Here is a 25518-nt window from a genome sequence, read left to right as displayed (position 1 = left end):
AGAGTTCTATTTTATGTTGTGTTGTTTACCTAGATATTGAGTAAGATTTTCTTTTTTGAAGCATATAAAACAGATATTTGTGAGCCAAGTTGCTAAGTCACACAATATAAATTTGGGAAAGACTGATGAAGATGAGGGTGAGAAGAGTTGTGTTTATTACTGAGAATCAATTTAGATTTATGTCCGGGGCCGATCAATTATAGAAATCATTCATTCCGTGGAACAATATGAGAAGATGAAGAGAGACTTACATTTGATTTTTATTAACTCAGAGAAAGTATAGGACAAAGTCCCTGAGAAGTTCTGTAGGAGATGTTTGGATGTTAGAGGTGTACTCATTACTTATATTAGTGTGCAATTAAGGACATGTACGATGGATTCAAGACTCAAGTGAGGACGGTAGGAAAGGAGACCTAAAGAACTTCCAATCATGATGAGATTGTATCAGGAATTAACTTTTATCCCATTTCTATTTGTCTTGGTGATTAATGAATTGACGCGACATATTCAAGAAAAAATCCATGTTCACGTACTCCATATTTCACCCATTAAATTCACCCCAACCTGAGCAGTTGGTACTTCTGACAACTGCCTCCAATCTACTAAAGAGAAACTGAGACAGACTTCACATGAAAACGAGATTTTATACCACACGAACAACATATACAGGGTGTAATCCCATAAAATGGGGGTGTGAAGGGTAGAATGTACACCGACTATACCCCTACCTCATAGGTAGAGATGATATTTCCAATAGATCCTCGACTCAATAAAAAATAACATATAGTAATGTATGTACAAGAATCAACAGTGATGACGACTTAAGCATCTGCTACTCCTATGGATTCTGCAATTATACTCATACTGAAGCCAAAGGTTATGCATGACAATTCTTGATTGTTTCCATCCACCATTTTCATCGTAAGAGTATACGAGCCCTGTATAAAACCAACCCCCTGTTAGGTTCGACAACACAGGCAAGTCCGCCTTCTTATAGAGGGAAGTTATGCAGAATGAAACAGCAGAAAATGATATCATAACAAGTTTAGAGCAAAACTGGAAAAAAAGACTTACTGGAGGAGCAATTCCAGGTAAAGCTTGACAGTGTGAAAGCACAAAATCACCAGAAACAGGGCAAGATGTCTCTTTACAAATGTCATGAGTCTCATGGTGGACGTGAAGGAATAGATACTTGACGTCAATAATCAACTTTCCGCCACTGATATTATCATCTGCAAGAGAAAATCTCAGTCAATTTTCTACTCTTATCCCAGAAATGTACACAAGTCATGCTTGACATCTAATTTTGAGAGGTCAAAAGCTTCCTGTGTCCTGCAAATCTCACATAAACTAAGCATAACGAGTAGCTGCAAAAGAAGGGGAAAAGATACCTAATACAGACCCATACTAGTGCATATTGGTAATATGCAGCAACGCGAGCTATTAAAGAAAGCACATGGTAGATATATATATATTTCATAGTAAAGTGATTGCACGATCACGACTGACCATAAGTGCATAACCAAGTAAAGTAAAAGCATTCCAAGAATTCAATTTTCCAGGCTACTGCTATTATCAATAATACCCCTCAAGTAGCATCGTTGTCATTCCAACCAACAAAGCCAACTGGTGACGTAAAAGTTCGCCTTTCTAAACATCAAAATGAAGGAACAGACCGACTTTATCAACATCACTTTTACTTATGAACTTCAACATTATTACAAGGTTCAATTGTGTGTATAATTTGAACGGAAATGGGGCTCTACTACAAATTGAATTACTACTAAAGAACAGACGCCTTAAACCCCCGATTCTCCTTCAAAGATAACATAACTTATTCCCTCCACTCTTCCCTTATGCACCACTTCAGTAATCTCAAACAAGCTCGACATTTATGGCATAGCACTCGTGCCACCATTTTCTCGAAAAAACAAGTGTGTCCCATGGAAGGCAAAAGTACCAATCATTTCTAATCTTTTGTAACTAGGCAATAACCAACAAGTTGATCAATTATAACTTCTTGCTCATTTCAGATCACGAATCACTACGTCAAGGTCTTAACTACTGATGAACGAGAGTAAGGACTAAAAAAACCAAAAAAGATAGAACAAATTAAGACGCGAATTACCTGTAGTTGCAGCAATACTGAAAGTAGCCTCTTTACCCCCTTTAACAGGATAAGGTGTTATATCTACTCCACTGACCTTAACAGCATAATTGGCCTTCTTATCTGCATTATCAAACCAAAAAACTCTGGCTGTTAGAAATTAGAATCTAGATTATCGATAGTACAGTTTGTGCCTATGCTTTCCCGTGAATAAAAGATATTGCCGGATAAAAAATTTAAAAAAAGGAACAAGCAAAGGAGGATCCAAAATCGAAAGAAGTAAACACACAAACTAGCAGTAGAAGGGATTCAACATCTCCCTATAAACATAAAAAGTAATTTTAACCATATATAAATAGTAATTGTCTACCGAAGAGGTACATCTTCTGGCCTGCTCCGCCCCTCATTACAAGGGCATTTACTGTGATTATGTGGTGCAGCAAATTTAGTATGTATAACCATTTTTTTACAACCTCTAATGAGGATTGTTTACAAGTACTTTTTTAATCAAACAAACATTATGACAGGTTTAAAATCACTACTTGCAAACATTTTATAACCACACACAATGCTATGATTAATTCAAATTATATCACATAAATTGAATCCAAAACGAAGAAAACAGTAAAATTCTCAATTTTTCCATTTTAGAAACCGCAATCGAAGCAATTTGAGGAAAAGTGAAAACAATTTTCGGCCCATATTCTGGGTGTGCCATGGGGGTGCATTCCTGCAATTTAGATGAAGCACGAATGTAATGATGAACTCATTCGAAGCGAATGGAGAAAAACGAACTGCAATAATGGAAGTCGGTAGATTTAGCTGATGAAAATGGACGGAGAATACACATCGAGAACACGAGAATAACGATCAATTTCACCGCCATTGCTTGATTCTGATGAGAAAAGGGGAAAACAGAGAAGAAGAAAGTTCTTTGGGAATTTTTATTGGGTTTTTTGGGAATTGGGGTATGTGGCAATGTAGATAATGTTTGTATGATTCTAAAAAACAAAAATTACATTATATCAACTTCAATATTTAAAATGTTTAATTTTTTTGTTACAAAATGTATATAGACATCATTTTACTAGTATACATAGGCATATTTTTAGCTAGTAGATCTGTAGGAATCCTTCATAATTAGCTAGCAGATTTGTAGGAATCCCTCTTTATTTTCTTTCCTAAATTAGCACCTAGTATATTGTATTTATATCTTGCTTATCTATTGGAATAAGANACCGTGCGGTTATCACGCTTGACACCTAATTTTAAGAGGTCAGAGTTTTTTCTATACTGCAAATCATGCCACTAATCACCATTTTCCACGAAAAACATAGTGTCCTATCGCCTATGATGGAGCCAGAATTTTCATTAAAGAGGTTCAAAATATGAAAGAAGTAAACACACACAGAAACCAAAAGGAGTTCAACGTCTACGTAACCCCCTTCGGCCTTACATGGCTCCGCCCCTGCCTATTGCATGCAAAAGTACCAATTATTTCCAATCTAATGAAGTAGACAATCACAATAACCATAACAATCAACATATAATTTGTTATATCAGGGAGTATGTTCTCAACTTTAGTTGAAAGTGAGGACTAACTAAAGACCAATTAAAACAAAAGAACAGGTTATTATCACACGAAATTACCTGTAGTCGCAGCAATACTGAAAGTGGTCTCTTTACCTCCTTTGACAGGGTAAGGTGTGATATCTAATCCACGGACCTTAACAACATAATTTGCCTTCTTATCTGCGTTATTAAACCAAAAACAGTCTTAAATCTTAGTACAGAGTTGTGTCTTACATTTTTTCGATGATAATCTAGATTAACATGTTATAAGAATCCTTCTGCCAATCAGGAAAATTATGAGCATTGTATCATAAGGTAGAGACTACGTACGTACCTTGAACAACGCAGATATATTGCAGGATAACCAAAGAGTGAACAGTCAATACAAGAGCTAACAATTACTGTGATTATGTCGTCAATTGTTTAGTACTACCTCTGTTCCAATTTACGTGGCTTGATTTGGTGTACGAGGGTTAGACTAATTAACTAATGTTTAGATTTGAATCCACACATAAAATATATATGTAAGAACCTACTAAAATCTTAGTAAATATTAGATCTGAACACATAATTTTAACAATACAATGAGGTCATTGATGAAAATCTTAAAAGTTAAACCCATTGAATTTAAATCTTGAACTCGCCTCTGATTTGCTCATATAACACTCAACCAAATTACATCATTTAAAATTGATACTCGTAAAATATACAAATTATGAATTCGATAACGAAAACTCACTGCAATATTGGAAGTCGGTGGAATTGGCTGAAGCCAGAGGGAAGAGGATACACAATGAGAAGAAGAGAGCAACAACGAAGAGTTTCACCGCCATTGAATAATATTGATCTATCTCCCACAACCAAAGAGCCAGAATTTTTTGACAATTAAGTCATAGAGAACAGAGACGTGGAAGTTTTGTTAGGATACACATGGCAAACATGCATGTCAACGCGTAAGTAATACGAAGCTCATAATAAATAAATGTGTCCTTTAATTTGTCTGTCTAGCGGCGTCAAGATTAGAAGTTTGGGGGTTTTAACACTAGTGTGAAAACATTTTCACCACCACTCCCTTACTACAGAACTGTCAATTAATTTTGTCAAGAGATCCACAAGTTAATATATATATATATATATATATATATATATTTATTTATTTAATTTTTTAATACAAATACAAAATTTACTGAAAAGCTTTGTCCTAACTCACAAACCCTATCTAGCAAAACAAACCTCGAAAGATCATGAGTAAGAAGACAAATGATTAATACACCAAAAAACACAAAGATTTAACGTGATTCGAGCAATTGACCTACACCCACAAAGAAGATGAGCAATCCACTATAAATATAAGAATACAAAACATAGAAAGATATAATCTCAACCAATTCACTCAAAATATAAGGAGGTTCACAAATTCTCCCTCATAACCAAAAACTCTCAAAATCTTAAGACTACATTATGAATGCTGATTAAATTAGAAGAAACAAGTCTATATTTATAAAAATCTAAAACCTTTCATACATCAAAACATTAAACCTTTTCCTAAAAGAAAAATCTCTTTTATGGTAAAAAAAATCAATGAAAATAAAACCCAACATAAATATCTATTTAGGCCAAATTATTTAAGTAGTATGCTTATATTTTCATTAATCCTTCTCCGTTCCAAATTAGTTTTAGGGAGAGATTTTTAGTTTAAATTTTTGTTAATTTGAATCTCATTCTAATTAGGATTGATTTGTCTATATATTGGGTTATTTTTGTTCATCTTTTTCATCAGATTGAATTCGAAAAATTGATTTTTGAAAACTCAGGAATAAGAAGATGGACCAGCTGGACGAACAAACTATGCAGATGGCGGAGGAGCAAATAGCTTTGGAGAGAAAAAAGCTCCCTTCTCTAAATTTGCTTCCACAAGAAGAGAGGAAGAGAATTGTGCACAGAGTTATTATTTTAACTACTCCAATGATAATTCATGAGGACAACAATCTTCGTGCAAGAGGAACAGAAATCATATCTGATTTTAGCAAAACAGTAGGTATAGCTACTATGATTGATGTAATGCGTCACGATATTGATGACATGGATGAATATGTCAGGAACGGAGCTGCTGTATGTTTTAGTATTGTTGCATCTACTTTAGGTATGCCTGCTATACTTCCATTATTAAGAGAAACTTGTTGTAACATGAAATCTTGGCAGGCTCGTCATACAGGTATTATGATTGTTCACAAAATCACGATTATCATGCGTTCTACTGCTCTTCTTGTTGGTTCGGATGATATTCAACCACATTTGGTGTCTTTAATGGAAATTATTGAACCTCGTCTTAAAGATGAAACCAAAAAGGTCAGGATCATTACAACTCTTGCTATGGATGTTCTTACTGAAGTTGCTGCAATACGGTATTGAGAGTATTATTAGGTTAAAATATTTTCTTTATTCTTGTTCTCTCAATTAGTTTTATGTCTTAGTTTTTCATATGTTAGGTCAATTGGTCGATCCATATTAATCTATATTTTAGTTTTTCAATATAAGTTTCTTTATCGTTTTATTATTGACTTCAAGGTTTGGAATTGCAATTGTTAGCTTTCGTATGATGCTTTCTTGATTATTTCGATCTCAATAGATTCTAATTATGTTTTGAATCTCAAGTGTTGCTTCTTAGATTTGTTAAACTTTCTTACTTGAGGTGAGATTTTGGCTTGATTGCTGGGTTTATGTGTTCTTCAATGTTCTCTTTGCTAATCTAAATTACCACGTCAATTTTTATTTGTTTGTTTGCTGGATTTGCTTGCAGCAACACAAGTTGCTATTTGTTGGGAATTTCGACGAACAATAGGAAAACAAAAGGTGTTGCTTTCTTACCTCGCCTGCTTTCCTTGCTTGCTTTCATGATCCTTTCCTCCAACAATGGAACGCGTTTGGTTGCCATGTACTATTGTACTTTGTATACTGATGTTCGCAACAAATTCTTGTAAGCGCGGAAAATTAGCTGTAAGCAAAATAAATAAAAGAAAATGTGATTTTTATTGATGAATCGTTGTGGGTACAATTCTGTTGTTCTCTTGATTCTTCTCTCCTAAGCTTCTCCAAGATTTGAGGGCCTTCAATAGCGTACTTCTCGAATTGTTGGATGATGTAGACCTCCTTGAGTGATCACCGGGAACGTCGGAAAGCATTTCGTCATTTCAAATTGATCTCCGGGAAGAACTCCATTGACCACTCCTTCGAAGAGTTATGTAGTTGATGTTGTAGCTTTCTCCAATTGTCGAACGCTTGTTGAAGAGTTTTTTTTTATCAAAACATCTCCGTGATTCGAGGGCCTTCAATAGCGTATTTCTTGAATGTAGGATGATGTAGACCTCCTTGAGATGTATTTGATCTCCGGGAACGTCGTGAAGCACTTCGTCTATTCAAGTCGATCTCCGAGAAGAACTTCGTTGATCATTCCTTCGAAGAGCTATACAGTTGGTGTTGTAGCTTTCTCCAATTGTAGAATGCTTCTTAAAGGGTTTTCTTCCTCCCATTTGAATGTCATGTCTATACCCTATTTATAGTTGTAGGGAGTGGACAAGGTTGCTTGTGATTGGTCAAAGGAAGTCATTTTAGCACTTGGCGCATTGTGATTGGTTCTTGCATTTGACTGGGACTACTACCTTATTTGGACATGTGGCGTCACCTTGTTGGTCCTGGATGCCTAGTCATTGTGACACATGGCATGAATTTGGGCATCAAGGTGAAATGGACTTTGGACTTGAATTTAATAAAAATTGACTTATTTATTTGTAAAACCCAAATTAATCATTCAACCCAAATAAACATGGATTTAATCCAAATTTTGTATGAATGAAATCCAATAAAATTGATGTGTCTACAACTGCATGTGGTTGTTCTAATATGTTGGTATACGTATAAAAATTACTTCAAAGCTACTATATTGTGTAAATATGGGTTCCTAAATTTGGGATTTTCAGGGATTTAGAGGACCTCTACTAACGTACATCTTTCCGTCTTTGTTTCGTTGATTTATGTTTTCGTCAATGTTGCATTTGTTAGCTTAAGTTGTTACCTTTTGCTCAAGTGTAGTAGATCTTATTGTGTAATTATGGGTTCCTAAATTTGGGTTTAGCTTAATTGTTTGATAGATTAATGGCTTGAAGAAGGGTTGTTTTCTCTATAGTAGCTGGTATAATTCACCCAAAATTTCATTACTCGGAAGAGACAGAAATATCAAGTCTGGTATGAGAACATGTATGGCAAGGTAAAAGAAATTTTGCCTCTCATTACTTTTTGTATTTCCAATTAAGAAACAAGACTTCTAATGTTTGTCTTTAACTGCAGTAATAGTGTAAGTTTGGTTGCACTTTCATCACTATACCATCTTGCTTNATCAAGTCTGGTATGAGAACATATATGGCAAGGTAAAAGAAATTTTGCCTCTCATTACTTTTTGTATTTCCAATTCAGAAACAAGACTTCTAATCTGTCTTTAACTGCAGTAATAGTGTAAGTTTGGTTGCACTTTCATCACTATACCATCTTGCTTTTTTGGGTCCTGCTATGAGGGCATATATCGCAAGGTGAAAGAAATTTCACCTCTCATTTACTTTTACCATTTTCTAATTCAGGAACAAGACTTCTAAAATTTAGCTTTAACTAGACTACTAGAGTAATAGTTTCGGTAGCTTTAACTAGAGTAATAGTTTCATGAGTTTCGTTGTACCACACCAAGGATAATTTCGTCATTTGATTCTATATGTACTGCTTCTTTTAACTTGCTAAGTGTAGCTTGTACACACATCCACATAGCTTTAGGGTTACAAGTGTGCCTCCACAGGTACTCACATAGCCAAAATCAAACTTGTGTTTCTCCTGCTTTGTCTTTCCTCTGTTACTTTTTATGGCTTTGCTCTTTTAGGTATGAGCTGATTCATTTTTCTATAAGTTTTTCGCACTATATTTGGGTAATAATTAAGATGCTTTCAGATGAATAAACTATGAGGTTCTGACACTTATTTTAGATTTTTTGGGCTATCAATCATAAAGTTCTTTCATTAATCCTTAAGTTCTTAAAGTGGTAGATATTATATTGATCACACTTATAACTGTGTGTAGTGGTGCAAGTTTCTGATCAAGCATCACTGTAGTTTGCACTTATTGCATCTTGCATTTACTAATTTGATATAAACATTGGATCTTATCAAATCTTAATAAGATGTTGGTCGTCTTATAATTTCTAATGAGATCAACATTTTGATGGTGCCTATTTTCCTATTTGGAAGTAGAAGTTGGAAGCAGAAGTAGCAAAAAGTGCAGCTCACAAGACTTATCTCCCCAGCTTCTTAAAGACATGATTAGTAGTCTTTGATGATTGTTACGAGTCTCTGTTTCGTCTTTTTGGCTAGCTTCTCATTCTCTGTGAAAAAATAACACGTCTTTAACACGCCTTAACCATATGTGACCAATTTCTGTAGTTAACTTGTCAATTCAGTAGGTTGGATGAATGTATTTACTCTTTTACATTTGACAAGGTTTATGTTTTACTCTTTACATTTGACAGGTTAAGGAGACAAACCAAGAAAAGGGAAAGGTTAAGGAGACAAACCAAGCAAAGGGAAAGGTAAAGAAACCTGTTAACTAGCACCGTGGTTAACACTGTGGCTATTGTGACTAACACTGTTGCTATTATGCATAAGACTTGTATCTGCTATGGCTAGGACTTGTGGTTGTTAAGCTTGTAATTGTGTTGTTAAGACATTCTATTTTTGCCTGTGTTAAGCTTCTAATTGTGCTGTTAAGACCTTCTATTTTGGGCATGTCTTACGCTTGTACTCGTGTTGTTAAGACCTTTTGTTTTGAGCCTTTGTTAAGATTGTAATTGTGTTGTTAAGACCTTCTGTTTTGTGCATGTGTTAAGATTGTACTTGTTTGTTTTACTCTTCAGTTACTCTTTTGGGAGTTATTGTATATCTTTGTTGTCCTTGGAGAATGATTTATTTGTTGCATGTACACTACAAAATTTTCATGGTAACTCCAACATTATAATACTTTTCTTATTTGATTCATTTGATAGTCAAATGAGATGGGTTATGAGAATGAAATATCAAGATGACTAAAATTTCAAAAATTTCTCTTTTTGCAGGACTATAATGAAGATGGAAAGATTTTATTGATCAAGTTCTCTTATTTGGTTCATACACTAGCAGCTATAAAGGTTCTCATCTAGAGATCATCTTAACTACACTTACAATTCTTTTTAATTCTTCGGGGCCACATACTTTTGGATTTACACTTCCCGCTCAGACTCCTTGTTTATTTATCTCAGCAAGAATATTAAGTTAGAGAAGCCTTATTCCACCAGAGTACAATGGAAACCTGGTAGTCAATGAGCAAAAGTTTTAATTGTTTTTTGTGTGGTTAAGACAGTGATAAAACTAGTATAGCAAAAGGAGAAAAAGGAGGAACTTTCTTCTTTGTTTTCTATACTTGTTATTCGTGGATTAGTATCATATTTATTAAAGTCCTTGATTTTAAATTAATAAAATTTTACCATGTGATTATAATGAAATCTGTTGGATATTGTTACATAAATTTAATTTATTAATATTAAGATCGTGAGAAGTTCAATTCAAAACTCTAAAATATTTCTACAAAACTTTTTTATTAATTATATGAACTTTTTTTTTAATTAAAAAAAATAAATTTCAATATTGTCTAAGAAAAAAATCACTATTAATTAAAAGTTTTTGGAGCCTCGATTTTTTTTTAGAAACTTTTTTTTGTGGTGGTGGAACTTTATTAGCCTCTCCTTTTGAGTCACCCTTGCATATGCTTGAGGGTGATGTCATAAAGGATTGCGATGGACTTTGACGTTGCAAATATAGTTCGAAGTCCACATTAGAGCTTCGATTAAATCTGGATCGGGCTCTGCAGGGCCTATTCGGATGTGACGCTCCCGACAAAATTTTCTCCATACTCAGAGCTCGAACCCGAGATCTCTGGTTAAGGGTGAAGCACTCTCACCAGTGCACCACAATCCATGTTGGTGACGTTCAAATATACATTGAAATTATTTTTCAAAATTTTGTCCAACCTTCGTATTAAACACACCCTTAAAAATAAAATAGAATATCATCATCACGAGGGAGACTTCCTTTTACAAATCAAAAGTAAGTTTGTTGATAACTACCTAGGGATGGGTGTCTGGTATTCGATTTGGGATTTTCAAATTTTGAATTTGGTAATTGATAGTTAAAAGTAGATATTAATGACTAAATTTTTAAATTTCAGTTCGGTAATTCTATAATCGGTACATTAAACTTCAGTTTGATACAGTATTTGGTAATACCATATTGAAGTGTTGGCCGATTGTATTACAAGGTTAATACAATAATTCTCCAATTACTTCTATTTTTTTTAATGTGGAGATACGATATAATAGAAGATCAACAACTAAGAAGACATCAAGACAAACAAATTGATACTACTAAAAAAACCATATGTATTTGGGTTGTTTATGTTTATTCTTTAACTTTTTCATTTGACTTGTACTACTGAGTAATAAACATGTTGATATATGACCTTCATTAAATAAATAATTCGGTATTCGGGAAATACCGAATACCAAATGGTACTAATGTCTCATGTCAAACTCAAACCCAAACCCAAATACCATTATTCTAAAATTTTACTCTCGAATACCATATCAAATACCGAATTATCGAATATCAAATTACCAAAAATTTCTATTCGATTTTCAATATTTTATTCCCAGCCCTAATTACACCACAAAAAAGAATAGTATTAAGTGGTCAAATTGATTCGAAGATTAGTTATACTTAAATTACTATAATGTAACAATCATTCATTTGGTGGAAGATTAGACAAAAAATACCTACTTCAATAAGATTTTTAATTGTTTACTCTAAGCTTTTTCTGTATTATTAATACACTTTTCCACATTTGATGTTTTATCTTACATAAAGTAGTACGTTAGGTGAAATATTAGCTTTTAGAAGTCTATAACGATATTGAATATTGAATACCCTTAATTGAGAAATTTTTTCGTACTTTTTAAAGTTTGAATATTTTTGGAAAAACTTCTTGATTTCGTCACCGTTAATGCAAATAATTAACAATATGAATTTACATATCATCAAAAATTGAAATATATGTTATAGAGGTTATATTTCTAATAAATGCAACCAACCAAATATATTGTAACTACTAATTTACTTGTTCATAATTTTATAATGGGATTAGTTTTGATCTCATTAACGCAATTAATTAATCAATAACCGCCCTAATTGTTTAGTCCACCTATTAATTAATGGGAAAATTGTGCAACGATATGAAATGTTATAGCTACTGTTTTGAAAAATTGTGATTCGCAATCATAGTTTTCTTAAATTTTTCTATTTGTTTAATTTGTATAATTCACCCAAAATTATATAATTCACCTGATTGTATAAATCAGAATTTTGTTAATTCAGTTCCTAATTGTATAAATCCCTAATTTGTATATGCTTACCCTCACTATTTTGTATGATTTATGAAAAATTCACAATAAATTACCATGTTTGTATATTGGCAAGCGAAATATACAAACGGAGTTCTGAAAAAATCATAAATGTATAAATACATAATTTGTATATACTTACCTTATTTATATATTCGCAAGCAAAATATACAAACTGACAAACGGATTATACAAATAACTTGAAATATCCATAGCAAACAAAACTATAGCTATGAAGCGCAATTATCGAAACTATAATTATATAACCTTATTATGTCTTTTATATATGTTATTTCTAAAATTTACTCCTAATTAATTAATATACCTTATAATAACATCCATAAAAGAAGAGGAAATAGGAAGAAAAAAAGAGAATCAAATAACACACACAAAAAAAATCAAGAAATTGACTAATCAATGTTTCCCTTTCAAGGACTAATAATTTACAACTATGCTAAAATTTTCAGAAAATGGGGTCAATGTAAAAAAACTAATTAATCTACAGTTTACACAAAGCAATTATAAGAAAAATAAACAAGATCAAGAAACTAATGTAATTAATTACCAATGAAGAAATTTCCTTGACGAGCTTTATGTGGTGTAAATCTGAATTAGTCAAGTCAGTCATCCCAAAGATTGCCAAAGAAACAAGATCAAGATACTTATATCATTACCAATGTAGAAATTAAATCTTCAATCGGAAGCATACGTTTCACCTTAACGAGCTTTATGTTGTATGAATCTGAATTAGTCGAGCAGTGAATTCATCCCAAAGGTCTAGTGGCCAAAGGAACAACCTCAGCCAAAGGTGTAGATTGTGGTGTTGGCAAAGGAGATGTTCTACAAACAGGACAACTTGGATTCAACATAAGCCAAGGATCCACACATTTCAAATGAAACAAATGTTCACAATCTGGTAATAATCTCAACATATCTTTATTCTTGTAATCAGCTAAACATATTGAACAACAACTAGCTGTTGTGTCCTTATGATTTACCTTAGCTTCAGAGTACAACAACTTAGGATAACTTAAAAGAGTTGTTTCGTCGATCCCAATAATATCGACTATACAATTGTTGTTATTGTCTTGACCATCATGTTGTAACGTACTTCGATTAATTCTATGTCTTCTCCTTGGTGGTGGTAACTCTGTCATTTGATTTCGAGTACAAAAATATGATGTGAGGGTTATAGTTGTAATTAAAAGAAGAATACCTACTGAGACACCGATCCCATACCCAAACCCTCCGATATGACCCGATCCGAGGAACCCGTCGGTGTCGGAACTCGGATCGGAGAGGGTGGTGGTGGTGTTATTCATGATGTTTTTTTAAGAGAATTATGGCTATGGGAGTGGTTTTTTGGTTTGGTTGGCCATTGGTATTATAAGACCAAAATTAAGGAAATGGTCCAAATTAAGATAATTATATGAAAAGTCAACGGTTTTGATTGAATGAAATGAATTTGGACTTGAAAAAGAAATGAACAAAAAAGAATACGTACTATTTAATAAAAAGAGAAAAAGTTGAGTGTTTTCTAGTGAATATATATATGAATGGATATATATTAGACTGTAGTGCTTTTATTTTTTCACTCCATTTGTCTCAAATTATGTGTCGTAATTTTTAAAAATAGTTATTTCAAGTTACTGGTAAAGCTTAAAACATTTTTTTTATTTTAATTGTAGTGGTTGTATTGTTCTCGAAGACACCTCAATTATGAGTGATGTTATGATTGTTCAAATATCAATGTTTAATAAAAATCACTTTTCCTAGCCTCCTAACTAATATTTCTCCGTTTTGTATTAGTTGTTCACTTTATTCTTTACACGCTTCTTAATAAATCATAAACAAAGACATTTTTACTAATTTACTCCTTAATTTTTCTTTTGAAACATTACAAACTTGTTTACACTTTAAAAAAGGAATTATAAATTGTTAAGATAAAATGATTCTTTTTTTATTTTGTAAAGTAACAAGTATTTTAGAACAATTAATATATAATAGAAAAGGCATTTTTTTTAAGGAATGTATAAAAAAATTTACGATAGATAATTTAAAACTCGAGGAGTACAATTCTTGCTCGGATGGAAAATTTTGAGATGTCAACGTTCTCTAAAGTCTAATCTATCATTATCTTGTAAGCTATGTTTCATGTGATCAACATCTTTTTCTGCTACATTTTTTCAACTTTAATCAATAGTAAATTAATTATAAGTTTAATTAGTTAATAATTTATTTGACTCTTTCTCTCTCTTCTTAATTAGCACTCTACTAATTGCACGTTCCATGCACCAAAGATTTAGGTGGTCATATATTATATGATGATTTTTTTTATGTATTTTATGTTACGTTACATGACATGAATTTAATTATCTTTGTTTGTTTATGTTGCAGAAGATTCTGGATTATAAATAGCATATCATCACACACAAATAAATAGGGGAAAAAATGAATTTAAAGATTAAGGAGGTTAGCCAAACTTGTGTTATCGAATTAATAAAAAATAATTAAAGGTTATCTACTATGATTGAGAAAAATAATACAAAATAATCTTCAATTACAAGTTACAACTACTTTTATGTATATCCTAAGTTTTTTTTTTCTTGTTCAAATTGACCTACAAGGTCAACGTGACCCAAAATCGACTAAAGACAACATGATTTGGATCTAATATAGTGTCATCACACATAAAATTTTATAAGTCCATTCATTTTAGATATACAAGATTAAAGTCGTAAAAATTCATATTTTAAGTTGGTAGGTCATGTACATGATGAAACTATAGTCACATATAGCTATAATTAATTAGGCATTTTGCATGCACTTTAGTCATGTATGAGATAAGTTCAACTATTTTTAATTTGTATCCACTTCAACCACATATACAACTGAAGTTCATGCATCTAATCTTGATGTTCAACAAAAAATTAATAATTCAACACATTATGCAACAATTAAATTTGTGAATAAGCTCAAATAAATTTCAAATATCACGAAAAATAAATCATAGTCATTTATTTTTTTAAATAATAACAATTCTAACATCATTTCGTAAAATAATAATTTCTAATTAGAATAGGAGCTTTCTAGCCAATTTTCACCCAAAAATGGCTAAAATAACTTTTTACAAAAATAGTGAATAATTTTTTTATTAGAAAAAATAGTTTGATGACTTTCATGCAATAATATTATAAGTCAATGTCGACCATATAGTAAATTCATGTAACCTGCCTCTCCCTATCTTTTAAAAATTATGTTTTTATTGTAATTGATTATTATAACTCACTTACAAAAACAAGTAACCTTAGCCTTTGTCATCAACAACACCAAGAATTTGATGCCAAGCATGCAATCTAAAGCTTTAAGCCAATAAGATGAAGTCAGTTGCAGAGTCAGAACTTTTACTGTAACATCAATCCCGAAGGTCTAGAAGCCAGAGGAACAACCTCAGCCAAAGGAGTAGATAATGGAGTTGGCAATGGTGATGTTCTACAAATTGGACAAGTTGGATTCAACATAAGCCAAGGATCCACACATTTCAAATGAAACAAATGTCCACAATCTTGTAACAACCTTAGCATATCATTATCATTGTAATCACCTAAACATATTGAACAACAACTACTAGTTGTTGATGATGAGTCCTTATAATAATTCACCTTAGCTTCTGAATATAACAACTTAGGGTAACTCAAAAGTGTTGCTTCATCAATCCTCATTTCCACATCCACACAATTATTGTCATCGCGATTTATCATTCTTTGTGGTGTTTGATTTCGAGTACAAAAATATGAAGTCATTGTTATGGATGCAAACAATAGAACAATGCTAGCGGAAACACCAATGGCATAGTCGAATCCTCGGATTTGTTCCGATCCGAGGAACCACCCGGTGCCGGAATTTGGATCGGAGGTGATGGTGGTGGTGGTGGTATTCATGATGATATTGTGGAAATTAAAGAGTTGGTTTTATGAGAATTATATGGGAGTGGTTTTTATTTGGTTAGCTATTTAATTTGGTATAAGGTGAAAAAGAAATTGGTCCAATTAAAAATAAATTGGAAGTCAATGGCTTACGTGAGAGATTTGAAAAAAAAAAGAAAAAGGGAAGATTAGTGGCGTTTTGGTTTTTTTTTTTAAAAATGAAGATAGAATATTAAAAATAAGATACACTCCCTCCGTCACAATTTATGTGACAGTTTTCGGATTTCAAGATTCAAAGAAGTCTATCTTTGATCGTTAATTTTTCATTTATCTTTTAATTATTTTGAATTATCAATTATTGTGACTTATAGTACTTTTTAAGTAGCTTACAAGTATATAAATTATTCATTTCAAAAAATTTGAAGATTCCACACACAAATTTCTGGTCAAACTTAAACTATTTGACTCTCGAAAAATAAAAAATGTCACATAAATTGAGACAGAGGAAGTACTTATTTGCTACAACTTATTAAAATGAAATGATATTGTAAAAGAGTTGATTTTACGTGAGATAAATGAATGAAAGGTTGGTGGCATTGTTTTGGCTGGAAAAAAAATGAAATTGGATGTGAGATAAATGAATAAAAGGAATATTAATGGAGAGAAATATAAAATTATATGGAAGGTTTGATTAAATTATATTGATGATAGTTGAAATATATTAATATACCTATAATGTATATAATTTAAATGCTAGCACTTTTTGCTTCATTTCATGCTTGAATGGAAGGTTTGAGATGTAAACATCTTGATCACATCGTCAAAGGATATAATGTAGTGGATGAAATTGTTCCTTCTTTAATCAAAGGTCTCACTTTGAAATCCTAAACATGAAGAAATCTTTAATAGAAGATGTTTTTTTTTTCGAATAAACCTTATATAATTGCAAATCTAAATTAATCGAATTTCAATTTGTGAACGACTACAAAAATAAGAAGAGATTTCAACGTCCTCTAAAGTCTAATCTATCATTTTCTTATTGCAACTTTGTAAGCTTTGTTTCATGTAAGCAACGTCTTTTTCTGCTACCCACCAAATTTTTCTAACTTTATCCAATAGTAAATTAATTAGAAGTTTACTTATATAGCTGGTTAATAAATTTTTTGACTATCAATATGAGTCGTAATGAAATTGCTGGTATTTCTTTACTCTTTAATTTTATCGCTTGAGTTTGAGTTTTGAGAAATAAATTTTTTTATTAAAAACACCAATTTTAAAAAATAAATTACACAATACGTAAATTCAGATTTTGTCAAATGAATATTAGAACGGATGGAAAAATCATAAATAAATAATTTGGCTCCATCTCTATTCTTAATATAATAAGTCTAAGAAATGCACGTTCCATGCACCAAAGTTTTAGTGCATATCATGCCTATTTAATTTTTATTATATTTAAAAGTTTGCAAACACCTAAAATCTTATGTTTCATATATTAAAGTAGCGTTTATTTTTTTTTAGGAAATAGGGATAATATTATTATTATTATTATTAATAATAATAATAATAATAATAATAATAATAATAATTCAAGAGTTCATGATTTGTTGTTAGTTTATTAGTATATATATGTCACAAATTATTCAATTGTGAGAGTACCCCATCAATTTTTTATTTAAATAATTAAGTTTCATTATTGCACATTAAATAATGATATCAGTTAACTGCCATGCAACTTGGAATCATATGTGGTGTCATTTGCAATATGAAAATAAGCATTACGATTATTTGAAATAAAGTGTTCTCATTGACACAAATATTAATTAATCATACAATAGAATCGTTAATTAGGTACAAAAAAAAACTTAGTATATACGTCATTGACTTTGACAACTTGTTTGAAATCAATCACATAATAGAATAAAATAATTCCAGTTTTTCAATCATCAAACTTGTTTCTTATAATATATCCTCCGTCTAAGTTTATATGATGATATTTGATTGGACACAAGCTAAATATATAAAAGAACGATTTTGAAATTTACGGTCTAAAACATGTCACAGATATTTGTGTGGTTATTAGTCTTATAGATCATCTCATTAAAGATAAATGAGAAGTTTAAAGTTAGAATTACTACTAAATATAAAATATGTCATTCTTAAACAATTAAACAGTATCACATAAATTGAGAAAGAAGGACCAATACATATTTTTTTAAATTATTTTTATGAATTAAAAAAAAAAACAGCTCATTTTCTTTGACTCTCTATATCTATACAGCAGTGAATTTTGTATTTGTGGAATGGTTCCATTTTTCATGGGATTAATTAAATTAAACAAATAGTCTCTTTCTAAATCTACTTTGGTTTCTTGTTTAATTAAGTTCAATTTGTGATAAATTAAGGTACCTATTTAAAATAGGCTATTTTTCTATTGATTGCAATAAGAATACATTATATTCTCATCGTAGATAATTTCAATATCTTTTTTCAAGTAAATATCTATTAATTTATCCAAAAACTTAAATTTGAACTTTTACGAGCTGTCAAAATATGTTCAGTCAGTTGTCAATTTCAGTACAAAACTTATCAAGATAACAATGTGTTAACTAATGAGCTTCATCATATCCTGCCTACTCATCTCGAACTACTTATACCCAACGACTATATGCTCCTTTTGTCCCAATTCTCATTTTCTTGATTCAAACTATGTGTAAACTTTGACCAATATTTTATACTATAATTTTTTAATCATACTGACATGAAAAATATTGCAACTTATAACATTTTTTATATAATTTTTGAATATCATTTTTTTTATTTTAAAATATTTAATTGATCTAATTCAATTTAATTTAAAATATTAGTAGTTGACTCTCGAGAAGCAAACGTTGTCACTTAAATTGGGAAGAAGGGCTAAAGCCCAGTCACATTCAACTGTAATATTTGATAAGCCTAATCTACTGAGATCATGGGCCGATGTGAAAGATACCTTCAGCCCATTTGATATGATCAGTGTGTGATTAGGCCCAAAGTAATTTTACTATATGAAAGAAAATATATAAACAAAGTAATTATTGAAAAAATAGTTTAATTAAAAAAAATCAGTTCATAGTTTTGAATTTTAAGAGCTTTTATTTTAAACATTTCTAAAACTGTATATACAAACAATATTTTTCAAACATTTTTGAAGTATTCAAAATAAAAAGTATATCACATAAATTACAATAAAAAAAATATATTTTTAAAGAATTCTACGATCTATACTCACAATAGTTTATTCTGGAAGAGGACTGTTTTAAAAGTGTAAATTATGAAATCGTTGCCCATGAGCTATCAAGAAAATGATCAAATATGAAATATCAAATTAGTAGGTTCAGAATAAACTATTGTGAGTATAGATCGTAGAATAATGAATTCAATTGAATCGAACTATATTATTATATCTTTCCTTTTTCCTTTCCAAGCACCTTTTTTTGCACCACTGTCACTTTAATAAAACTTTTATACAAGAATAAATTCTTCTTTTTCAAAGTATATTTATTACAAAGTAAGATGCTTTTTAGCTAGCACTATCTCTCTCAAATCTTTAGTTTTCCTAACCATCAACTAATTTAAAGTTTATGTGTTCGGAATTTTTATTTTTTATATTATTAAACGGAGTATTAATATGTACATATTTTATAAATTTCTTAAAGCAAATATATAAAATTTCAATCATAATTTTTTTTGTTGACAGTTTAATTAACTGAACATGAAAATTTTGAAAAAAAAAAATTTGTACCGTACACACTATGCACCCTAACTATTAACTTGTTTGATATTAATTAAGAGTAGATGATGATCAAAACTTTAATGAAAATATCGATATCTTGATCTTATGCTACCATCGTAATTTATGCATTGTTTGTATCATAGGTACATCGTACATGTCTCCCATGATCTTTGCCAGAGTGCACACCTTTTCCCAAATTCCAACTTCCTTGATGGTTTCAACAAGTTTGATCAGAATAAATGAAATTTCTCTGCTCTTAATTAAAAGTTCTGATTTTTTTCATTTGATGAACCCTATGCAACAACCTGAATTCGTATTAATCGAATCATTGGACACGATTATGAATTAGTCGAGCTTTGAATACTAATAATTGTAATATAATTTTTTTCTATTAAAAAAAATACCTTGCAACACTTCCAAGCACATTATCTTGCTTTATGTTTTTTTTTATCGGAGGCCGCATTGGAGCCCGATTAAATTCAGATTGTGTATTGCAAGACTCATTCGGGTGTGACGCTCCCAACATAATTTTCTACATACCCATGACTCGAATCAAGATCTTTGATTAAGGGTGGAGCAGTCTCACCACTACTGCACCACAATCAAGGTTGGTTGCTTTATGCTTACTTTACTTTTCTCCAAAAGAGTTTCATAATTCATTTAATCTGATATCCATTTTCATTATGAAAAGAATATTAGTACTTGGTAATACCAAAAATGTGTTAAAATTATGTCCTTGTAAATTCTCAAATTCTTTTTTTTTTATGCACATTCAATATTCTTACTATTTTAAAAAAAAAACATTTTCGACATGTGTTTGGATTTTATTCTCTTTTATTTTTCCTATATATTAATTCTGCCTTGTTAGTTGGAAATTAAAGAAAAATCCCATGTTAGATATCCACCTTGGTGGTCTCATATCAACTGAACTTGATCATTTCAATCATTAGTTTTCTCTTGAGATCTCCAACTCTACTGCCTTAAGAAGAGCTGAAACATTGATGAACATGTATACACTTTTAGCTTAATAATAATTCTTGAAGGTATGTTTTATTTATGCTCATTACAAGCAGAGTATATATATATATGAACTCTTTCCTTATGATTATGTGTTGGTGTGATGTTTTTGGTGATTTTATTTGGTTTTGTGAGTGGAAAAAAGATGGGGGATGGAAGTGTGTTTGTGTTAGGCCAAAGATATTCTTATCGTGGTGTGATATTATTGTCCGCTCTGAGTCACGTCCGTATGGTTTTTCCCAAAAAGCCTCACATCATTAAGAGTTACTCTTATCACGGTATGATATTGTCTGTTTTGGGCCAAACTCGTATGTTTTTTTTTTTCTTTCTAAAAGGCCTTTCACCATTAATTGTTACTCTTATCATGGTGTGTGATACTGTCTGCTTTGGACCAAACTCTTATGTTTTTTCCTAAAAACCCTCACGCCATTAACAATTACTCTTATCATGGTGTGTGATACTGTCTGTTTTGGGGAAAACTCACATGGTTTTCCCCATAAGGCCTCATACCATTAAGGGTTACTCTTATCACAGTGTGATATAGTCTGCTTTGGACCAAACTTGTATGTTTTTTTTTTCCTAAAAGGTCTCACACCATTAAAAGTTACTCTTATCATGGTGTGGTGTGTAATACTGGCTGTTTTGGGGTAAACTCGCCAGACTATTAAGAGTTACTCTTATCACAGTGTGATATTGTTTGCTTTGGGCCAAACTTGTATGTTTTTTTCCTAAAAGGCCTCACACCATTAATAATTACTCTTATTATGATTTGGATAATGATTTACACAACCATATTAGATATATTTATTGACATGCATATGCACCTTTTGTGTATAATTGAACTTTGATAAATGGCATAATGCAGAATGTTTATAGAAGTACATTTTGCATAGATATATCTTGAGTCGATAAATTTGTTGTTTGTATAAACTTTGATGCATTGTTATGATTTACAGACATTTGTAGGTATGTTTGTGCTTCATTTTCATATACTGTAGTTTTTATCTTTCATGAATTTTAGAGGAATGTTTCCTTTTTCTTGGAGATGCAATATGAAGGACAGTGGTAACATCTCTCAGTACAGAAGTAGACTAGATCAGACGCTATCGTCTGATGATCTTGTCGATTATGATAAGCTTAAGTCCCTTGTCAAGAATCAAATCCTATGCTCATCAGAATGTGATCTTCACGGTCAGTTCTAAGTCGATTTCAGTAATGTGTCATCAAACTAATTGCTATTAAATTTATAACATCAAACACATGTACTTTGTTTTTGGTGCAGAATGTATTGACAATCTAGTAGATAGAAGAGCCAAGGAAGTGGCAAACTTCCTGAGCATGTTGAGGAGTGCATCAGTAACTGATTCCGAGGCATCGCATGATGGTTGGAAAGTATGTTATCTTTAGGTGGAGCCAGAATTTGAAGCTTATGGGTTCGGGATTCTAGTCCTTTTTAAGTTACTTGATGGATTTCTTAACACAAATACAAAATTTGAACCAAAACCGTAACTTAAAACTCTGGCTCCCCCCCTGCTTTTTTCTAACTCTTGAAACCCCTTGCCACCAATGTTTATGTTTAAACTAATTTGACAAGCAGTGGTTGTTAGTACTTGTTTTAGTACTTTTACTATCTGTTGCTCCGTTTTCTTTTTACCTTCTCTTTAAGGTCTAGTTGTCTTCTTTACTGTAGGTAAAACAGGACAGTGAGGAGATTCGTGTTATGTATCGAGAGGGACCAGAAGGCACTCCTTATCATACCCTCCTAGCTGAAGGTTATGTTGATGGTCCAATAGATGTTTGTAAGCTAAATTAATATATGTCAACGATATATCTCTCGTCTTCATTTTTGGATTGTTGCTTTAGTAGTGGAGAAGCTTAATGTAAGCCAAAAATTTTTTATTTCAGGTTTATGCATTTCATGGGAGGCAGAACTCTACAAGAAGTGGTGAGAACTATTCCTAACTGCTGCTCACTAATGCATTATTTGAACGTTGTTATGACGAAAGAGCAGATGAAAATTCCATTTCAAGTGATTCCTTAGGTAACAATTGCATTTGAGACTAACATTTGTCCCACTTTCTTATCAGGTGGCCACAAACTACAATTCCAACTTTTAAAATCGCGACATCTCAATGTTTGCATAAGGTCAGAACTGGTGAACAAATATGTTTAGTAAGGTTAGTCCTCCTATTGTATTATTCATCGCGTTCTGATCCTGCTCCTAAATGTGCTAATATGTGTTTAATTACTTGGAAGAAAGGATGAAGCTCTCAAGGCCATTGTCAGCAAGGGAAGCTGTGGTACATTTATTTGCATTTGAATACTTTCAAGATGGTCTTATAGTTGTGGTTGCCAATACTGTAAGCACATGAAAGTCCATAACGCTCGTTAACATTTCTTATTTTTCTTAACTGTAATCGTATTCATGTGTTTTTTGTCCAGATCTCCGACTTAGATAGTGTTGATAGAAGTACTCGTAGTTATTCCAAAGATGAGATACCCAATGTGCAGGAAGTAGTACGAGTTGATCTTGTGGGAGGTTTTGCTCTACAAAAAGTTGCTGATAATCGAAGCTACTTCAGGTAACTTACTAGTTAGGAGAGATTGAGCATGTTCTTACCAATCGAGCTATACTGATTCTCCGGTTGATGACTTGACTATGTGAGCTCCACGAAGAATGTTGTGGTCAGTTGTCAGCATAAAAGTAGTCAAATTTTGAGAACTGTTTAGACTGAGCAAAATGGATCAGAGGATTCATAAAGTTGATCGCGACTAGTTTAAGATTGGTTTATAGTTGATTGATTGTTATAGAATGAACACATCCACGGAGCTTAAGGAACAGATATGCGAATAGGAAAGTCCAAGTTATGAATGAACTAAAGATTGCCACTTTATATTATCTATTTTGATCTTCTTCTACTTCAAAATTTGCAGGACAACAGGAAATTTGGATATTAAGCTGAATTTTATACCTTCAGCATTAATAAATTTCGTCGCGAGGCAGCTCATAGGTGGTGGTTTCAAGCTTTATAAAAAGGTTTGCCAAGTTAAAGATATTTCTATTTTGCACTTAATTTGATATAAACAATATCTTAATGCTCCTATAAGTAATTTACTATGGTTATTGCAGGAAGTAGCTTCAGTTGCTAAAGGTGATGAAGACTTCAGCAAGGCTCTAAAGGATCCACTGTATGCTCGAATACGTGAAGCTCTTTACTCCGATAAAATACCTTTAGAACTTCAAGACATGAGGAAAAATGCAGTTCCTCTTGATGAAGAAACTAGAAGAAAGAATGATGAAAAATGTCCCGAGCAAAAGGTTCATAGTGAAATCGAGGAGATTGAAGACGAAGCCTGTGAAAAGATCGAATATCAAAATCAGGATGACAGGAACATACATTATTCTCCAGTCAATCAACTTGTTCAGAAACCGAGCAAGCACGAGAATGTTAGCATTAGCCCTGAGGTCAAACAAGCTTTAGTAACTTTAAATAAGGCTATTTCTATCATAAGGGAATATAGATTTAACCTCGAAATCAGGACAGTTCCAGACACTAACATAATGTCAGTAGAAGGGGAGACATACAGTCTACAAGATTCAAAATCATCAGAAGCTGATAAGGATGGTAGAAACGTTGGAGATTTTGGTGTAATACCCAAACAGGAATTTAGAGAAGCAACCTCTTATGAACACAGAAATAGCTCTTGTTCCAGGTAGGAAAGATTAGTGAACGCGAAAAATAGGTTTAACTTATAATCTAGCTATGTTGTTCGGACTCTTCAAGAATGCCTACAAGTGTGTTTTGGATCCTCCAAAAGTAATGGATTTCTTAAGGATCCGACATGAGTGTAGCAACATTTTTGGAGAGTCTGAGCAACATAGGTTAAAATCACACGCTTTGAATAGTCTGCATTCCTTTTGAACATGTATTGTTTTGAATCATATGCTAAGTAATTTCTTCTATAACTGAGAAAATCCTTATTCTAACTTCTTACGAATAACTTTTTCTTTAGGTGCACGAGTTCTAGTTTGTGCACAAGGGAACCACCCCATAACAAGATTGCTCCAGCATCACCGGATGTTTATGCTGCAATTCCTGGTGATGAGGCACATCACATCGCTCTATGCTCTTCAACAGATGAAGCAACAACAGGGAAAACAATGGAGAAGTTATTGAAGGAGGACAATGTGACGGTTGCCTATGAGGATAGCATCCATGAGAAGGAGCTCAGTGAAAGAAAAACTAGAAAAATACCGAGATATTGCTGTTTAAGAGTGAGCAAATTTTTTTAAAGGAGACTAACACCATACTTTACCTTTTATGATAGCTAAAATATGTTTTGAGAGACTAAGATCAACACAACCAGTGTTCTGTGCAACACAATATCTACAGTTGAAATGTTGAGACTGCATGTATCAGTGTATATGTGAAAAATGTAAAACAAAATCCTGTTACTCGAGTGCAGTTATTGGTTTAGTTTTCATTCTCTTTTGTACAACATATGGATATGAAGCATAAATGTGAGAACTTCATTTAAGTTTAACTGCAAATACGAAATTGAATGAACATTTCATCTGGAATTTGAGTTGTTAATATAT

At 32.0% G+C, this 25518-nt stretch overlaps 4 protein-coding genes across 6 annotated transcripts; 1 reads left to right on the top strand and 3 right to left on the bottom strand.

The window, feature by feature from the left end:
* Positions 1 to 544: 544 nt before the first annotated feature.
* LOC125864609 (uncharacterized) lies at positions 545 to 3083 on the bottom strand. Of its 2 annotated transcripts, none has more exons than XM_049544631.1 (4): positions 2954 to 3003; positions 2129 to 2230; positions 1075 to 1232; positions 545 to 938 (listed from the first exon to the last, which is right to left on the bottom strand). In XM_049544631.1, exons 1-4 carry the CDS (start codon positions 2991 to 2993, stop codon positions 822 to 824), a joined length of 417 nt encoding a protein of 138 aa, XP_049400588.1. In that variant the 5' UTR covers positions 2994 to 3003; the 3' UTR covers positions 545 to 821. The 2 variants fall into 2 exon arrangements, with proteins under 2 accessions (XP_049400588.1, XP_049400587.1); XM_049544630.1 differs by having other exon boundaries at positions 610 to 938; positions 2903 to 3083.
* Positions 3084 to 12590: 9507 nt separating this feature from the next.
* Positions 12591 to 13595, bottom strand: LOC125864607 (RING-H2 finger protein ATL70-like). The gene has a single exon (XM_049544628.1). The coding sequence runs from the start codon at positions 13520 to 13522 to the stop codon at positions 12965 to 12967; it is 558 nt and encodes a 185-aa protein (XP_049400585.1). The 5' UTR covers positions 13523 to 13595; the 3' UTR covers positions 12591 to 12964.
* Positions 13596 to 15585: 1990 nt separating this feature from the next.
* On the bottom strand, positions 15586 to 16141 carry LOC125864608 (RING-H2 finger protein ATL70-like). The gene has a single exon (XM_049544629.1). It carries the CDS (start codon positions 16139 to 16141, stop codon positions 15605 to 15607), a length of 537 nt encoding a protein of 178 aa, XP_049400586.1. The 3' UTR covers positions 15586 to 15604.
* Positions 16142 to 20776: 4635 nt separating this feature from the next.
* LOC125864589 (uncharacterized) lies at positions 20777 to 25306 on the top strand. Of its 2 annotated transcripts, XM_049544613.1 has the most exons (11): positions 20777 to 20944; positions 21940 to 22109; positions 22201 to 22310; positions 22609 to 22717; positions 22824 to 22863; positions 23006 to 23095; positions 23179 to 23278; positions 23361 to 23500; positions 23853 to 23955; positions 24049 to 24632; positions 24933 to 25305. In XM_049544613.1, exons 2-11 carry the CDS (start codon positions 21944 to 21946, stop codon positions 25210 to 25212), a joined length of 1722 nt encoding a protein of 573 aa, XP_049400570.1. In that variant the 5' UTR covers positions 20777 to 20944; positions 21940 to 21943; the 3' UTR covers positions 25213 to 25305. The 2 variants fall into 2 exon arrangements, with proteins under 2 accessions (XP_049400570.1, XP_049400569.1); XM_049544612.1 differs by lacking the exon at positions 20777 to 20944 and having other exon boundaries at positions 21914 to 22109; positions 24933 to 25306.
* The last annotated feature ends 212 nt before the right edge of the window (positions 25307 to 25518 follow it).

Source organism: Solanum stenotomum, chromosome 5, assembly GCF_019186545.1.
Source record: "Solanum stenotomum isolate F172 chromosome 5, ASM1918654v1, whole genome shotgun sequence".
In the NCBI taxonomy this organism is placed as follows: Eukaryota; Viridiplantae; Streptophyta; class Magnoliopsida; order Solanales; family Solanaceae; genus Solanum; species Solanum stenotomum.
The sequence above is the reverse complement of the archived record's forward strand: the minus strand, read 5'-3'. Positions and strand labels throughout refer to the sequence as shown.